Genomic DNA, 19552 nt, shown 5'->3' with positions numbered 1-19552 from the left:
TTTCTGGCTAGAACATCAGCCCATTTCTGCCAGTTAATGTCTTTTTCTCCAATAGTGATAACTTACATTCACTGCTCCAGCTGTCTCTGTTGCACACTTGAGGTTCAGCCATTTGGCACAGCCATGACTGCTGTTGTCAAGAACTCAAGCTATGTATTCAGCCCTCAGAGAATAGAGGTTACGTGTTTTTGCCGATTCAACCTTCAGGTTCCATCCATAGCCATGCTCTTCAGTCAGAGCGCCCAAAGGGCTGCTCTCTGGAACCTCTTCACCTGCTCAGAGCCTCTGAGACAAAGATCTTTACGTGATCTCTGGCCTTAATCAGTTCTTCTCAATTCTCTTTCCAGCTTCTGATCCTGATTATTCTCTTTTAATTTTTTAGTAATTTTTATTTTCACATGTTCTTGGTCATTCCATCCTCGGGGCTCAATTATGTCGCCTTTTCTTTGTTTTCTCATCAACATTTTTTACAGTGTACAACCTGGACCTTTAAAAAAAAACGTTTACTTAAAGGCATGCAAAACAGCTCTTAATTATAGTAGTACGAGAGGAAAAAGCAGTTAAATATCATGATATAATGGAGATTGATCACCTTCTGGACTGGAAAAGAGAGAACTAGTTCATCATTTTAGTTATATCACTTCTAATTATGCGAGCTTGGGCAAATTAATTTTACATAGCCTCTAACTTCTTATCTGTAATATGACTTATAATGCACAGTCTGGTTAAATGTTTTATCATTTTAAAGATTTATATGGCAAACTTAATTTGATCAAGGCAACCTTATGTTCTTCAGTTAAAGCAAAATGTATGCTGAATTTGTATTTTTCTGAAGTGAGAAGTGGGGAGGCAGAGAGACAGACTTCCGCATGCACCCAACAGGGATTCACCTGGCATGCTCACCAAGAGGCGATACTCTGCCCATTTGGGGCATTGCTCCATTGTGAGAGGAGCCATTCTAGTGCCTGAGGCAGAGGTCTTCAGCGCCCTGGGAAACTTTGCTCCAGTAGAACCTTGGCAGCAGAAGGGGAAGAAAGAAATACAGAGAGAAAGAAGAGGGGGAAGAGTGGAGAAGCAGATGGGCACTTCTCCTCTGTGCCTTGGCCAGGAATTGAATCCAGGACTTCCACATGCAAGGCCGATGCTCTACCACTGAGCCTTAGTCCAAAGGCAACACTATTTTGGACTAAGGCACATCTTTTATCAATTATGCTAGGCCCCTCGCATATGAATAAAAACATGCCTACCTCTGGACTTGTGCATATAGGTTAACTATTGCTTCAGTATTGGTGTATAATAATGTAATAATTTCAGTGTCTTATGACAATATTTAATTTATGAGCCTTTGAGGTAGGCTGGAGGTTGCTTGATCTAAACTGAGCATGGCTTGAGTGGTTCTGCTCTTCTCTATAAGTCACTTATCTTCTTGGAGCTGGCAGGCTAGTCTAAAAATATCCTCATGGTAATGGAAGAGAAATGGGTCAATCATATATGCACCATCTACGCTTTGGGTGGATCGTGGCCATGATATTTCACTGACCAAGGTAAATCACATGGCCAAGTCCAAAGTCAAGGGGTGCTTCTGATGCAGGTGGATAAGGAAGTGAGCAGTTCTGAATAACAATCGAACACACTCTGGTTGGGCAATAAATGATGAAAACGCTTATGTATGGCTTTTTCTCAGTGAAAATAAAGGCAATGATGAAAACATGCAGAAACTTTAGAGATTAGAGTCTATTGGAGGAGGTGAGTTGCTGGTTTGAGATAGCCTTTCTGAACTTACTCGCACACGATTTTAAGTTGTATTTAAAACTGTCATTGTAGTCAAACGAGGGAGGGACAGTCAACACTGTCTGAAAAGCATCCAGAGCCCCTCTAATTTGCAGGTTTGTGAAAAATTTCTCTGAACCAAGACTGAGTAATTCTCCATGGGTAAGCATATGCCCACTCTAATCAAGTTGGAGATGACTATGCAAATGCTGACCAGGACTTATTTATAAAAGCAAAAAGACAGTGCCTCAAAATGAAGCTAATGCAAAGACACTTGGAGACACCTGTTATATAATAAGTTGAAAAACCACGTTTGTTTTACGTATGTATGTAAAACTGTTTATCCCTTTACTGAAATAACCTAAGCATCCTTCCACTTTGCCACTTTTTACTCTAATACCTCTACTTATTTTCATGTCCTCTAATGAAACAGTAAAATAAAACCACAATGAGCCCTGGCCGGTTGGCTCAGCGGTAGAGCGTCGGCCTAGCGTGCGGAGGACCCGGGTTCGATTCCCGACCAGGGCACACAGGAGAAGCGCCCATTTGCTTCTCCACCCCTCTGCCGCGCCTTCCTCTCTGTCTCTCTCTTCCCCTCCTGCAGCCAAGGCTCCATTGGAGCAAAGATGGCCCCGGCGCTGGGCATGGCTCTGTGGCCTCTGCCTCAGGTGCTAGAGTGACTCTGGTCGCAATATGACGACGCCCAGGATGGGCAGAGCATCGCCCTCTGGTGGGCAGAGCATTGCCCCTGGTGGGCCTGCCGGGTGGATCCCGGTCGGGCGCATGCGGGAGTCTGTCTGACTGTCTCTCCCTGTTTCCAGCTTCAGAAAAATGGAAAAAAACAAAACAAAACAAAACACAATGAACACACAAGTTAATGATGATTAAGTTGTATTAAATAAAAACAACTGCACATGCAGCAATGTCATAGATTATAAAGTTAGGCTATTTGTTTCTTAAAAACTAATGAGAAACTGGGGGCAATTAAGGCAGGAAAATATTAGTGTTTTTTCATTTATTTGGCTGTATTAATTGTCTATTACTGTAGAGTATATTATACCGAAACTTAATTTTGTTAATCAGAAGTATTTATTATCTCACATAGTGTCTGGGGGTCAGGAATTCAGAGGAGGCTTGGCTGGATCTCATGAGGTCCCAGTCAAAACATTAACTGAGGTTGCAGTTATCTGAAGACTTAAGTCAGGAATAAAGAAGCTGTTTCCAAGATGATTTACTCACATGGTTAGCTAGTTGATACTTGCAGTTAGCAGGAGGCCTCAGGTTCTTTTAAGTTATTTATTTATTTATTTATTTATTTATTTATTTATTTATTTTAGAGGACAGAGAGAGGAGAGACAGAGAGAGGAGAGACAGAGAGAGAGAGAAGGGGGGAGGAGCTGGAAGCACCAACTCCCATATGTGCCTTGACCAGGCAAGCCCAGGGTTTCGAACCGGCGACCTCAGCATTTCCAGGCTAACGCTTTATCCACTGCACCACCACAGGTCAGGCCCGCCTCAGGTTCTTGACAGGTGGACTGCTCAGTAAGGCTGCTTCAGCATCCTCAAAGCATGGCAACTGACTTCTTCCAGAACAAGTGGTCAAAGAGAAATCAAGGTAGAAACTATAATATATTTTATAACCTAGCCTTGGAAGTCACACTCTGATAATTTCTGTAGTATTTTAAAATTTATTTTTATTGAATTTATTGGGGTGACATTGATTAATAAAATTATATAGGTTTCAGGGGTACAGTCCTATAATACATCATCTGTGTACTGTATTGTGTGCTCACCACCCTAAGTCAAGTCTCCTTTCATCATCATTTATTTCCCCTTTACCCACTTCTACCTCCACCCACCCCCTTTCCCTCTTGTAATCTGTAGTATTTTATTGATTATACTAGGTCTAGGACTGGAACTCACTCACAATATGTGTTAGTGCATGACCCTGAGTGTGCCTGTCTCCTTAAGTTTTACACCTTGCTGCCTTGCTTGCCTTAATCTAGCTCTGACCAGAAGTGTAAGTCAGCTGTATTCAGGGTCAGGGGAGACTGTAGAAAAGGCAACAGCTGGGGAGGCATCATGGAGACTGGCCACCAGAAGAGTTAAGTACTTAGCCAAGATTCTGGTCAATGACAATGGACTTCCACTGGTTCAGAATTTCTCAATTTGGGTTGAATACCTGAATCATCTGGAAGAGCTTATGCCTAGACCTAACTCAAAAGAGATTCAGATTCAATTGATTCGGAGGGACAGTTATGATAGCAAAAAAATTCTCCAAGTTATTCTCATGTGGAATCAGAGATAAGTACACTGAAAATGTAATAAAGGTTCCTTTTGAGACTAAAGGAACCTAAAGAGTTGTCTATGGTATCTGTCAGCAACATCTGAGGCAGGAGTGTATGACAAGGTTTAGAGGGGCAAGGAGCTCAGTAATTTATTCTCTAACAAACTGTTGCTGAATACAAGTAGGTCAGGCTGACTAGGTTTCTTTCTTCACCATCACTATGTTCTGTTTGAACTGTTTTATGAAAGATTGGTAGGAGCAGCATTAACTCATCATTGTTAGTCTGATTTGAGGCTATTTATTTGTTTCACAACACATCAAAACAGGCACATTGGACAGAAGAGTCCCAGATGAAAAAGAGATTAACAGGAATGGTATGGCCAATAGTCGCCACAATCATCGTCGTGGTCATGCATATGCAGGTTCTCACTGGATTCGGGCAGAAGGTAAAGAAAAAGTGGAGCCCAAAAATAATGGGCCATTCCTTTATTGAAGACTCATACTGGCTGACAGGCAGTACCCACAAGGAAATACACTTCCCTCTTCATTCAGAGCTCACAAAGCTACTGATACATTATCCGGTTCCACAACCAGGAGAATCTTCTCCAGTTTCTCCTAGAATCAAAGGCCTCACCAGTCCCAAAGACCCTCACCCCTGGTTCCCCATCTGCACATCTTCTCTTTCCCTGCCATCCTGGCCTTCTCCCTCTTTCCCTGACATCTTGGCTTCTTCTCTCTTTTCCTGCCATCTTGGCTTCTTTCTCCTCCAGCACACATTAGCAAGACAATGGTCCTTCCCAAGCAGGAAGGTAATTTGCAGTTGCACAGATCACATACCTGGCACTGCCCAGCACCATTTTTAACAATAAAAGTGAGCACACTCAAAAAATACAAACTCATTTGCCCAACAGGAATTAAATGAGTTAGCATAGAATTAGGCTGTCTGTTTACTTATATAACAGTTCACCAATGGTTTGATTGAGATACACACACACACACACACAGGTAAAGCTGAGAATGAGATCACTTTTAGTTCATATAATTTTAGAAGCCAGTGAAGGTTGTATCTACTAGGCTACTTGGTTGCTGGCTCTTTATCTCTTTGATTCCATGTGGCAGGAGCTGGGCTGAACATACTAGGAAGAAAGGGGGAGGAAGATTGGAAGTGGAGTTCCTGTGCAGGATATTCTGTTTTCTTCCAGTGAAAATAAACAACAGAATTTCAATCTGAAGACAAATAGCACTTTTCCATTATTTGAATCTCTTGCTAGAACTTTCACATTTTCCTCTTGTAATTTTCCTAGGGAATGCAACAAACTTCAGTGATCATTATGATTGTGGCGAGTAGTTTATAATGTTGGCAGATGCCCAAAGAGAAAGAAGAGATCTGTTACGGACATATGCTTGAAACCATTATCATCACCTCAGTCAATCAGATAATTAAAATGAAAAATAAAAAACACCGCAAGGACTTTTTAGTGGCAGCAGCTTAATTTGCACTTCTTACATAAGAAGGACATTCTTGGAGATCTCACTGCGTGTCAACTCAACAAATCCTCTCCCTCTTCTTTAAAGGCGTATGCAGATGACAGGGGATGAGGTGCTGGGCAAACAGTCCTTCTCTTCTCCCTTCCAAGTACTAACCAGGCCCGACCCTGCTTAGCTTCCGAGATCAGACGAGATCGGGCGCGTTCAGGGTGGTATGGCCGTAGACAGTCCTTCTCTTCTGATATCCATTTCAGGTGCAGTAGAGGCTAGGCTGGAGGGCAAATATTTAATAAAGCAAAATATCTACATTGCAATAGGATTGTAGCAGTTTTGCTGTGGCAAAGTCTCAAAGGAATAGAGTGTTTCCATCTCATGACAGGGCATATCACTTCCAGGGGACTCTTGAATGCAAGTGTACTTGATGGGAGGTGGAGGTGGCTTGAAAGGTGGGGGTCTTTCCATGCTAGAAACAAAACATGCACTTTCAATGCTAAGAATGTGAGGGGGTTACCGAAGATTATACATAGTATACAGATATACATATACATATACATAATACAATATTCTTTTAGAAAAGGAAACAGAAAAAGAGAGTGAAAAACATACCCTACTAGTTCTATCAGAATTTTTCTGGTATAACCTTCTGCTTGTTAGTTTTATTATGATATCATTAATTAACATTTATATGTTAATCTTATAGTTGCAGAGTTTTTAATAACATTATTTAATTTGTATCTAGAAATGGAATATTTACTGTTACCATCCACAGATAAAAAAAAATGAGGCACAAAGGTTTTAAGCAACTTTGCTCAACAGAACCAGACCAGCAAGTGTGGTCTTTTAACCAACACCCACACTCTTCGTGATAACTGCTTCCAAACAGAAGTGCTTCTCTTAGGAAGGTTAAAACACCCCTACAGAAATAAAATTTTAAAGTTCTTGGACCAAAGACTGAAGCTTTACAAATAGTCCCTTTGCCAACCATATCCCTAGTGTTCATCTACACTCATTGTGTGCTGTGGGGGTTGGTTGAGGTGGGAGCTAAAGCTATTTTGAAACCCTGAGTTGGTTGGTACTAGACAGAAAATGTCAGCAGCCTTTCTCTTTAAATCAGTAACCATTCTTTTTTTTTTAATTTTTAGAGAGGAGAGAGAGAGGGAGAGAGAGAGACAGAGAGAGAAGGGGGAGGAGCTGGAAGCATCAACTCCCATATGTGCCTTGACCAGGCAAGCCCAGAGTTTTGAACCGGTGACTTCAGCATTTCCAGGTCGACGCTTTATCCACTGCGCCACCACAGGTCAGGCAAATCAGTAACCATTCTTAATGTCATCTTTGTATAAAGTCCTGTTCTCTGTTAGCACAACTCATCTCTCATCTAAAAAAACACCAAGTATACAGGTGAGTGTGGGATTTAGCTATACAAATGCTGTAGCTCTCTTGATATTAGAAAACAGAACTGTACCTATGAGCAGATTCATGTCCATGACTCAAACACCTCCATCCCTTGTCTGTCAATCTATAGTACCTTAACTTCTCCAGATCTCCCTCACACTCTCTCTCTCTTCCTCTCTCATCTACCGAGAGATTGTTTCTCATATCTAAATAACACAAACAATTGAGTACAAAACAACAACAAAACTCATGTCACATTTTCAGACTCCCATTTTCTCATTTTAATATTGATATATAAATTCCCAATGCCTATTACCTGGTTTTCTGATGCTTTAATGGAGACAATGTTTATCAAAAGGTAAGTAAAATTCTAAGAAGTTTGCAATCCATCTTTTCAAGTAAATTATAAATTTCTCAAAGTCATATGATGGTCAAAGTGTAGTAATTGGATAAGAACCACAATTTCTGACTACTGATTTAGTGTTCTATTCATCAGGAAACACTCCTTGCACACAGTTATGGAGTCTTCAAGTATACTCTTAGAAAAGCAGATGAAGGAATTGCACAATAGTCAAAGTTATTTTAGATAGTAATTGTAAGATACGTGGACGATCAGTCCTATTATGAGGGTCTCCGCTAATCATGGTCCTCATCTGGACTGATCCAAAACAGACAAGTTGGAAAAGTGAAGCATAACTTTGTGTGTCTATTTCAGATTGTTGATTGGAGGGAGAAGAGTTTCAGAAAATATTTCAATAAGACAAAAAAGAAGGGGGGAAGGGGTAACCAGCTGCTGACATTCTTTTCCCTTGAGGAAAAGGGAAAGGTGCTCTAAAAACTCATTCTGGGCCCTGGCAGGTTGGCTCAGTGGTAGAGCATTGGCCTGGCATGTAGGAGTCCTAGGTTCGATTCCCAGCCAGGGCACACAGGAGAGGTGCTCATCTGCTTCTCAACCCCTCCCCCTCTACTTCTTCTCTGTTTCTCTCTTCCTCTCCCGCAGCCAAGGCTCCATTGGAGCAAAGTTTGCCCGGGTGCTGGGGATGGCTCTGTGGTCTCTGCCTCAAGCGCTAGAATGGCTCTGGATGCAGCAGAGCGACGCCCCAGATGGGCAGAGCATCGCCCCCTGGTGGGCGTGCCGGGTGGACCCGGTCGGGCACATGCGGGAGTCTGTCTGCCTCCCCGTTTCCAGCTTCAGAAAAATACAAAAAAACAAAAAAACAAAACAAAACTCATTCTGCTGAAAAGCAGCTTGGGAAGTTCTTAAAATTACCTTTCTCACTCAATTTCACACTTGAGCATCTTGGCCCGGATCAGCCTAGGCAGTTCAGAGATGCATGAAAATGAAAAAACAACGAAGATGAAAAGAAAAACCATTTTCAATTCTGAGGTAAGGTGAGGCTCAGTTTTTATTTCACGCCACTGACATGTTCCATCTGTTGATTGCAGTGTTGCAGCCGGCGAAGGTAGAGGGGATACCACGTCGGAAGTTGTGCATCTATTTTCCGCTACGTGGTGCTGGGGCAGCTACACAGTCTCTCTGGGTCTTATTTCCTCAGTTAAATGTGAGAGGTCCTCAGTATAAGAATGGTATTTAGCCTGACCTGTGGTGGCGCAGTGGATAAAGCGTCGAACTGGAATGCTGAGGTCGCCGGTTCAAAACCCTGGGCTTGCCTGGTCAAGGCACATATGGGAGTTGATGCTTCCTGCTCCTCCCTCTGTTCTCTCTCTATCTCTCCCTCTCTCTCCCCTCTCTCTCTAATAAAAGAATAAAAAATCTAAAAAAGTAAATAAAAAAAATTTAAAAAAGTTAAAAAAAAAAGAATGGTATTTATAGTGGTGAGTGAATAATACATATTGAAAAAATATCTGCGTCTGCATATCTTAGCATTATACTCACATTTCTTGTTGATATTGACACCATCTTCTCACTCCAAGACCAAAAAATACCAGGCAGAAAAAGAGCAAAGCTGCTACCACCACTGGCCAGGACATTCCATCTGTGGGTTTATTAAGTGCAATGCCTGAGAAGTGCAGAACAACAGAAGGATTTTAACATCAAATTTTGGCTTTGGGAAACCAGAATTAATTGAACTCTTTCTCCTACTTGACATACTTTATACAAGGACCATGGGGTGTTCTTTGAAAGTAGCCATATTTTGGGATCATGTCTATGCCTTTTTCTCATTTCTGGTTCTGCAGTTATATAATTACGTTTTCTACATGAATGTCTTTCTTAGTTGAATGTTGAATGTTTCACAACTGATCTTTTCTTTCCTTTAATCTTAGCCAAAAGGCTGAGACTACAACTAAATTTTTTCTTAATTTTTTCAAGACCCTGGACTATTTCTGACACATGGCATCTAAGGAAATGTTATTTTTAGGACTGAATAAATTGAAATGATAATCTGTAAATCTGTATTCCAAATTTACTCCAGTAAAGAGGACTTTATCTATGAAATAAAGGTCTAGCTTTTGATTTTCTTATTCTTGAGTGAGTCATTAAATGCTTTATGGAAGCATATGTGTGGGAGAGAAAAAAAGAGTAAAAGGCATTATAACATTCCATAGCCTGGAAGGGCCAAAGCTGAGAAGGCCTGGCCAATATCCATGGACTTGTAGTGCTGAAAGGACTGTCTTCCAAGACTTCTCATTTGAATGTCACTCAAGGAATCATATCCAGGGTAGAGATTTTCTTATTCTTTTCTATCACCTTCCCTCTTTCATTTCTTTTTCTTTCTTCCCATATCCATTTCAGGAATAGAAAGAGAAAAAGAGACAAAAGTAGTAAAATGAAAACCAGCCTGACCAGGCAGTGGTGCAGTGGATAGAGCATCGGGCTGGAATGTGGAGGACTCAGGTTCGGAACCCAAGGTCGCCAGCTTGAGCACAGGCTCATCTGGTTTGAGCAAGGCTCACCAGCTTGAGCACAAAGTCGCTGGCTTGAGCAAGGGGTCACTCGGTCCGCTGTAGCCCCCCGATCAAGGCACATATGAGAAATCAATCAATGAACAACTAAGGAACTGCAACAAAGAATTGATGTTTCTCATCTCTCTCCCTTCCTGTCTGTCCCTATCTGTCCCTCTCTCTGACTCTCTCTGTCTCTGCCACACACACAAAAAAAAAAAAGAAAAGAAAAGAAAACCAGTTGGTTTTGTTGTTTCTATGGTCTGAAAAGGGAGGAAGTTGAAAGTAAAGGACAGGCTAAAATTATACTGGTGAGTGATCAATGGACTGATTTTTTTTTTTAAATCCATGCGGACCATACCCTTACTCAACTCATTCATTAACTTTTTAACATTTAAAGATTAAGTCAAGATGCATGAATCAAAGGCTTTAAAATATTCTGGATCCTAGACCAGCAGCAAAATAAATATATCCTGTATGATTTTACTTTTTAGTAAATGAGGTTGCCTGGTTCTACCTGACAGTAAATAAAAGTACTTTTTCTTTCCAAAAAGTATGCTTTTATCATGTTAAAAATTTAAACAGCACAAAACTATAATGAAAAGGAAGCACCCTTACTACTTCAGGTTCCAGTTACTCACACTAGCGGCAATGAATTTCAATAGTTAATCATATATTGTACCAGAAATTTTCTATGCATACATAAACATACATATGTATCATAAATATATATTCTTTTTATTAGAAATGGGGGCACACTATACATACTGTTCTGTCTGTCCTCTGGCTTCTTTCTCTTAAAAAAGGCTATTGGAATACTTTCCAAAGAAGTGCATAGAAATTTACCTCATTCTATTAAAATCCTGGCTAGTTCTCCAGGGTATGGATCTACTATAGTCTATTTAATTGGTCTCTTAATGTTGGATGGTTGAATAGTTTCCAGGTTTTTGTTACTTCTAACAACACTTCAGTGAAATTCCTTATACATTACAGATAAATCCTTAGCTTTCAAGATTATACAGATCACTTGGGAAAAAAGTGCGTTTTTATACCAGAGTTATCTGAATTGGTTTTCTTTTATTGTTTCAACTGGATTATAAACAGCTTGTAGGTGGAGACTAGGTTTTTAATTTCTTTTATTGTTTAGATTTATTATACTGCTTTTTTTTTTTACAGCAAAGTCTCAAAAAAAAACCAACTCAAAAGTTATAGGCTAAAAAACTATATTTAAAATATTAGGTACCAAATCTTGTCTATGTTTTACATAGTTTGAACTGCAGCCACATGATGTCATGTTAACATTGGTTACCAGTATGAAAGACTTTTTTTTACAACATAAATCCAGGGATTTGAGATCTCCCTGATGCTCACCCTACCTCAGCCCTGTTGAAACAGACACTGAGGGTACCCTGAAAGCTCATGTAGTCCTATAAAACACAACCATCTGGCACTGTGTATGTGCAGGTGGCTAGAGAGAGTTCATAGTAGTTCAAACCAGACTATATTATTATGATCACAAAAAAACACTTATACAGATGGCTAACTCAGAACTATACAAAGTTCTGTTTTAGTGAAGTCAAAATTGATTAGGTTCTACACTAATATATAATATGGTGGGATATAACACTTTACCTCTCAAGTCTTAGGGAAATGAAAGAACAAAAGTTTTTAAGTGGGTGTTATATCAGTGTTTACAAATTTTCTTCAAATCAAATATAAAAAATGAGGCCACTGACTTTAGGAATGTCTCAGTGAAGAAGCGGTTCCAACCTTGCCCCATCTCTAACCTAGGCAGTTCTTGTAGGCACCAATATCTTAAAAATATCGGTAGGACCTCAGTTTGCAACTCTGTTGCCATGTTGTATGAAAGATGATGTTCTAATGATCTGAGGATTGCATGACATTCCATGAAAAGCATCAACTTATTGTTGCAGCACTTTTGTTGTTCATTGATTACTTTCTCGTATGTGCTTTGACAAGGGGGCTCAAGCTGAGCCAGTGACCCCTTGCTCAAACCAGTGACCAAAGGCTCAAGCCAAGAGACCATTGGGTCATGTCTATGATCCCACGCTCAAGCCAGTGACACCATGCTCAAGCTGGTGAGCCTGCGCTCAAGCCAGCAACCTCAGGGTTTTGAACCTAGGTCCTCAGCATCCCAGTTCAACACTCTGTGCACTTATCACTGCCTGGTCAGGCAGGAGGGTCTTAAATTAAGTGAATCTTTTGCCTGCTTATGATATAAAATAAGGGATTAATTTAGCATTGAAAAATTTTTATTATTTAGATATAAAAATTCTCTTTGTTCCAACAATGTCTTTATTGACTCAGACTGTATTTCACAAGACTGAAACATTTCTCACTACTTTCTGCCTGACTAATTCTTGTTCACTTTTCAGATTTTAATTTAAATATAGTCTCAGTGAGTCCTTTCCTATTCCCCAATTAAACTCAGATTTGTCTGTTAGACTCTGAAAATACCTTGTACTGTATCATAGCATGTCACAAATAAATTTAGTTGTATGATTACTTATTTACTGTGTATCATCTTCAGGAGGTCAGTGTTTTCACTGTATACCCAGCAACTAGCACAGGGTCTGGCAAATAGTAGATATTCAATAAATATTTGTTGAGTGAATAAAATATAACATACAAAAAATAAGTGACACATGACTCACCAGTGATATAGGTGATATTAGTTCTATTGGCAGTTGTGGGAACTTCTGAAAATACTTTCATCGTGCTGGCAAAGTCATCACCTATAAATATCAAGGGAATTATCAGAACTGATCTTAACACCAATCTCATCCTGATCAAATGGGGTACAATCATAACTGGATTTCACTTGCTCTTAGAAAGAACTCAATTTAAATGGCTTAAATGCTTCTAAAATTTTATGTGTAAAGTTCAGTAAGAACCAATTTACAGCAAGGCTAAGATGTTAGGATCTAATGACTATCAAAGTAGCAAAACTTCTTAGTGGTTTAAAGAGAAAAAGAGAAACTGTACAGCACACAAAACAAACTGATACCTGCTAAAGAATTTCTATGAGAAATTTAAGTAATTATTGACAATTATCTTAAGTTGGGATTATGGAAAGATGAATTCTGTTCTTATTCTTTCAGAATATCAAAGGTCCAGCCAATCAAAATACTGATTCTCCCTACTCTAATGTGTTTGAAAAGATCAAGACATATTCTTTTGCAACATTTGCATAAACAAATCCATATTGACAAAGCATTCAATTTTCCGATGGAAAAATAAGACAATAAATTTTTAATGATTTTAATTAGTTAAAAAAGCTATTACATAGATTTTATTTAGAAATAAAATAGAGAAAAATCTAAGACTTGGTCTCTGTCTGTCTTCTTTCAGTGACTGGGAAGAATTTTGGTTCCATTCATTATCACTGTCATTTTCATGATCAAAATGAACTTTTAAATACCTATTTGAGATTGGGTCCTTATCCGTCCTTTTAAAAAAGGCCAGATAAAGCAGACCAGTGTCTGTCCAGATAAAGCAGACCAGTGTCTTCCCTGACCCTCAGTCTTCTCTGAGTACTCACCATGGAATGTTGAGCTTGTACTTCTGGGAAATGTACTGTTCATTTCACTGGGCGTCCATGAAGCTGCTAAAGGAAGAACATGCTGGAAGAATCAATCTGTATAAAACCATTTATTTTCTCTTCTTGACCTTTAATTGAATCTAATGATTATGAAAAAGGGATATTAATGTACATTTCAAGCAACATTATTGAAGTATTCTACAGCAGACATTAGACTGTCCCAAAATAAAATGGGAGCTGCCTATGGTTCTGAGGTCTCTAATAAGAAAGGTTCAGATTATTACCACTTAGAAGAAGAAAGAAGGAATAAAAGGAAAATAGTAGGAGAGGTTCTTCCAGCCCCAGAGACTGTGCTGTGACTGTTCTGTCCATCCTACAGATGAGCTAAAAGGATAGGAGAGAATGAAAACTCAGGTGTATTATGGTGGCCTTCAGTCAAGGAAAGTGGCATAGGATGTTGAAAACCTTGACAGAACAGAGAAAACAAAATAGTTTGTATTTGTGGGTAGGCTGACATTCTTACTCAACTTTAAAAACTAAGCTGTGTCAACAGAGAATTGTCAGACCCCCTATGGTCACAGGCCTGTTATCTGCTGGGTCTGTCCTTTTGATGCATTCAGAGGCAAATCTTTTCCTTGAGTGGATGGCAGCAAATTCAGACAGCACATATGGCTTTTGAAATAGATGCATCAACTCATTTTGTTTAATTACCCATCTCTGGTAAGAAATCCACATCTTGGCAAACTCTACATATCTACATTTGATAACAAGCCAGTAATGTGATGTAAAGTAAAATAAATATAGTGGTGCATGAGTAGTATGCTCATTTACTTAAAATATTAGCATATATGATTTTATAAGTTAAGTGTTCTCTTGTGTGTTCAGACCAGAACCAATAAACAAAACCTATAAAATAAAATGAAATAAAACAAACATTAAAAACCCCTTATCCTCCTTTGGTTTCTCCCTGAATGCCAATAGCAGTTGCAGCTGCAGACAAAAGTATGTTATCAGGTCCTTCAGGAGAGTTGTAAGTCAGTGCTTTCTATGGATTGCTCATGGGATGATCTGTCATGGCAAATTCAATGTGAAATCACCCCCACAGGTAGGTTGGTTTTGTACACAGCTATTTTGAGTTTGACTTCATCAGAGACATGTTTCTATTTTCAATATAATTCTCTGACCTTGGACCAGTGATTTTGACTTTTTTTTTTCTAGAGAGACTATCAGGGTCTAGGGATGATTATGAACTGAGCATATTTTTTTGATGCCCATTTTTAATGGTTAAGCCATTAAGCCAGAAATTTGATTGACAATGAGCAACAACAACAACAACAAAAAATTGGAACCAGGCCTGAATTTAGGTAAAATTATGATGAAGGCAGTTTGTTCAGATTTTTGGCTCAATATTGTATCTCCCTTACTTTTTACTTTTAGGATTTGATGCATTTGTATCTTATTTCTTCAAATTCAGTTTTTAAAGAAAGTATGTGATAAATTAATTTATGCTAAGATACAAATGGTTGGTCAAGTTTTATCCCTTTGACAAAAATAAGTATTTAAAAATAAGGATATTCCATTTCATGTTTACTACCCTATTATCAGCAGGTTGATAGAGAACCTTTTTTATTTATTTATTTTTATAACATTTCTTTTTTTTAATTAATTTATTTATTTATTCATTTTAGAGAGGAGAGGGAGAGAAAGAGAGAGGTGAGAGAGAAGAGAGAAGGGGGGGGAGGAGCTGGAAGCATCAACTCCCATATGTGCCTTGACCAGGCAAGCCCAGGGTTTCGAACCGGCGACCTCAGCATTTCCAGGTCGACACTTTATCCACTGCGCCACCACAGGCCAGGCGATAGAGAACCTTTTGTAATGATCAGTTACATGTGGAAACCAAAAGTTTTTGTTTTAGTTTTCCAAATACAGAATGCTATTCTTTTCTGGTCTATATTGATTCTCTTCAAATGCAATAACGAAGCATAACACAATTTCAGGAGATGATAATATCATCAGTATGATCCATCTAAATGACAAAACTGGCAGTACGTAAAATCATACAAAGCCTTTGACCATATCATAAAGCTTCTTTTTAGACTTCTAAGAATTTTTTAAGTGTAAGAAGATATCTCAAAAATGCATGATAGAATTAAACTACAAAACCTACTTTGGGAGAATAAGAAGTTATTTTTCTAATGTTGACTTTAATTTTTTTTTTCGTTGTTTAAAAAATATAGTGGAAAGTGAATGGAAGGAGGTGAACAAATAGGACCTTCCAGTTGATGAATTCAACTTGTCTGAACATACTTAAGTAATGTAAAGGAAAAACTTCAAGATAAAGAATATATTACAAATAAAAGTCTTTCAGCAAGATGAGGAGATGAACAATTCTTGCATCAAATGCTCTCACAGGAGAGAGGTCTTCCTGAAGAATGCTTGTTTATAGCGCCCTCAGCAAGCTAGAGTTGGCTACCTTCAATGACTCATCTTTCACTAATACAATAGTTTATTAAAAGCTCCTACATTCTATCATTTAGATATCCAGTGGTGGGATTCAAATAATTTAACAACTTGTTTTCTACCCTAATGACCGTTTTAAGTTTAAAAAAACGATATACCAAAAGGTAGTTTATTGTTTCATGCATTTAATACTTAAATAAGAACAACAAAAGGGGTACACAACACTAGATTATAAGAAATAGTTTTAAAATATTAATGAAAAAAATATTAAATAATACCTGTCAAAAACAATAAAATTGTTATTTAAGATATTTCCAGTGACAGCTTGTCACCTCCTGGTTGTTTGGCACTTTTTCTCTTTCCATTATAGGTTCATTTACTGAAGGAACAATGCGAGGGAATTAAAATGTAGTATTTCATCAAAAGTATAATGAGTTTTATGAAATAAATAAATATTACAAGCATAGTTCTGTTAAATTTTTTTCACCTGTGGATGGAATGAACATTATTACTACAGGCATTTAGAATATGCTGTTGTGCAGATGAACATTAGAAAAGAATTAAGAAATAAAAATTTGTGATTTACACATTGGGTGACTGCCCAAGCACTCACCTTAAAGAAAAAACCCTGATCACAAGTGCCATTTTAACAACCAGTTCAGTGAACTCAACAAAATATTACGTATCAGTTTTGCTGAACTGGTGTGAACTGGCTGAATCCCATCACTTTAGATATCCAATTTTTAAGATGTGTCCCACATTGACTACTCCATTTGTCACTTTTAAATCTCTTGAAGAATTTTAGCAGAATTATGTTGCTACTTTTTTTTAGCACATTCTAGAGAGAGAGAGAGAGAGAGAGAGAGAAAGAGAGAGAGAGAGAGAGAGAGAGAGAGAGAGAGATGGAGTTAGACAGACAAAGAGAGACAGAGACAGAAAGGAAGAGAGATAAGAATTAACCCGTGTTGGCCCTGGCCGGTAGGCTCAGTGGTAGAGCATCGGCCTGGCATGCAGGAGTCCCAGGTTTGATTCCCAGCCAGGGCACACAAGAGAAGCACCCATCTGCTTCTCCACCCCTCCCCCTCTCCTTCCTCTCTGTCTCTCTCTTCCCCTCCCGCAGCCAGGGCTCCATTTGAGCAGAGTTGGCCCAGGCGCTGGGGATGGCTCTATGGCCTCTGCCTCAGGCACTAGAATGGCTCTGGTTGCAGCAGAGCAACGCCCCAGATGGGCAGAGCATCGTCCCCTGGTGGGAATGCCGGGTGGATCCTGGTCGGGCGCATGCAGGAGTCTGTTTGACTCCCCATTTTCAACTTCAGAAAAATACAAAAAAAAAAAAAAAAGAATTAAAGTGTGTTGGGGCACTTTAGTTGTTCATTGATTGTATCTGATACATGCCTTGACTGAGGTCTCCAGCTGAGTCTGTGACATCTTGCTCATGTCAGTGACCTTGGGTTCAAGCCACTATTCGAGAGTACAGCATTTTAGAGAAGATGAAAATAGAATAAGATGTGATCTGAGACATATAAGAATTTAGAATTTGAGATCAAGAGTGGTGACTTTAGCCTGACCAGGTGATGGCACAGTGGATAGAGCGCTGGACTGGTATGCTGAGGACCTGGGTTCGAGACCCTGAGGTCGTCAGCTTGAGCGCGGGCTCATCTGGTTTGAGCAAATGCTCACCAGCTTGGACTCAAGGTTGCTGGTTCAAGCGAGGGGTTACTTGGTCTGCTGAAGGCCCGCGGTCAAGGCACATGTGAGGGCAATCAAGAGCCAAGTAAGGTGTCACAACGTACAACGAAAAACTAATGATTGATGCTTCTTATCCCTCTATTCCTGTCTGTCTGTTCCTGTCTATCCCTCTGTCTGACTCTCTCTGTCTCTGTAAAAGAAAAAAAAAGAATGGTGACTTTAGAGAATCAGTATACCAGCCAACAAGGAACAGAAGAACTGAAGATTATCATGGAACCGTAAAAAGAAACAGGGCTCAGCACTGTTCTAGGCTCTCTCATTGCCCTGTCTCTGCCACGTCACTGATCCTCAAACCCTCAATTCTCACCTCTCTATCACCCACTGCCAATGGAGAGTAGAAAGAGTTGTTATGAAATTATCAGGCACAGCTACCAAAAGCCTCAGAAGAATCTCACAGAACCATAGACAAGATAAGCAATACATCTTTAAGATTTAAGAGAAAGAATGGATAAATTTTGAAGAATAAGAAATGCATGGGCGGCCCTGGCTGGTTGGCTCAGTGGTAGAGTGTCGGCCTGGTGTGCAGAAGTCCCGGGTTCGATTCTCGGCCAGGGCACACAGGAGAGGCGCCCATCTGCTTCTCCATCCCTCCCCCTCTTCTTCCTCTCTGTCTCTCTCTTCCCCTCCCGCAGCTAAGGCTCCACTGGAGCAAAGATGGCCCAGGCGCTGGGGATGGCTCCTTGGCCTCTGCCCCAGGCGCTAGAGTGGGTCTGGTCGCAACAGAGCGATGCCCCAGAGGGGCAGAGCGTTGCCCCCTGGTGGGCGTGCCGGGTGGATCCCGGTCGGGTGCATGCGGGAGTCTGTCTGTCTATCCCCGTTTCCAGCTTCAGAAAAATACAAAAAAAAAAAAAAAAAAAGAAATGCATGGGCAAAGAACAGAAAGACTCCCTGTAAGGCTAATATGAAGTACTCTGAAGCCCAGGTGTGTGTGAGTGTGTTGCTAGTGAGCTTGTTAATTTTAGTAATGGGGCAAGTTAGAGGGACAGGGGCCCATGGAGATTTCTACCATTCATCTGCTAGTCTAATTCAAGCAGTTTAACTGATTTAAATGCTGCTTTCATCTCCAGTGAACCAGATAGATGACAGAGAAAACCAAAAAGAAAAAAAATAATTAAGCTTCAATTTTCTGTTTCATGGCCTGATCAGCAGAGTGTCAGGACGAAAATATGTCCTTGGATGTTATTAACCTTATAAACTTGGGGCATTTAATTGGTCAGATTTGGTATCCCCATTTCATAGGGGGTTAAAATAAAATAAACATTTCTATTTCAGATTGAGGGAATTTGGAAGCTGAACTAAGATGAGACTCCAATATTCTTGAATCTCAGCTTAGACTTCTTAAAGCTGATAAACAGAATGACAACAAAGGAATACCTTAAAACATATATTTATAAATTTAGAGTACGTGCAATAAACTCAGAATTATTTAGTGACATCCAAGTAAATATGAGCTGCATAAAATGCACATATAAACAAATATCCCATAGCACATGTTCACAAATAGGAAGGACCTTAGAAACACTGTTATGTGTGCACGCCACCAGAAATCTATCCATCATCATTCTTTCCTGTCTCTGAACATTCCAACTTGGACTTGGGGAACATGTTAAGGACACTACTCATTTATGGATTCTTGCTGTATTGGCCAAGAGTTTGCTTAAAGGCTTTTAATCACTGTAAAAAAAAAATAGAGGACTAGATGAAGAAGATGGGGCACATATACACCATGGTATATTATTCAGATAGGAGAAATGGTGACATTGGATCACTTATAGCGGAATGGTGGAGTCTTGGTAGCATTGTGCGGAGTGAAATAAGCGAATCAGAAAAAAACAGGAACTGCAGGATTCCATACATTAGTGGGACATAAAAGCGAGACTGAGAGGCATGAACAGGAGTGTGGTGGCTATGGGGGGTGGGGGGAGGGAAGGAGGGAGAGG

General features: G+C 39.6%; 1 protein-coding gene across 3 annotated transcripts in view; it reads right to left on the bottom strand.

The window, feature by feature from the left end:
• Nucleotides 1-3761: 3761 nt before the first annotated feature.
• The window catches only part of CD96 (CD96 molecule), a 94196-nt gene continuing 78405 nt past the window's right edge, over nucleotides 3762-19552 (bottom strand). For 2 of the 3 annotated variants that reach the window (XM_066241606.1, XM_066241608.1), the window contains 4 exons: nucleotides 13404-13469; nucleotides 12517-12597; nucleotides 8835-8958; nucleotides 3762-6008 (listed from right to left, as the gene is read on the bottom strand). In XM_066241606.1, the coding sequence (XP_066097703.1) occupies nucleotides 5849-6008; nucleotides 8835-8958; nucleotides 12517-12597; nucleotides 13404-13469 (431 nt within the window). In that variant the 3' untranslated portion in view covers nucleotides 3762-5848. The remainder of the gene's footprint in view (nucleotides 6009-8834; nucleotides 8959-12516; nucleotides 12598-13403; nucleotides 13470-19552) is intronic. The other variant, XM_066241607.1, reaches the window with a different exon arrangement.

This window comes from Saccopteryx bilineata, chromosome 8, assembly GCF_036850765.1.
Source record: "Saccopteryx bilineata isolate mSacBil1 chromosome 8, mSacBil1_pri_phased_curated, whole genome shotgun sequence".
NCBI classification, from domain to species: domain Eukaryota; kingdom Metazoa; phylum Chordata; class Mammalia; order Chiroptera; family Emballonuridae; genus Saccopteryx; species Saccopteryx bilineata.
The sequence above is the reverse complement of the archived record's forward strand: the minus strand, read 5'-3'. Positions and strand labels throughout refer to the sequence as shown.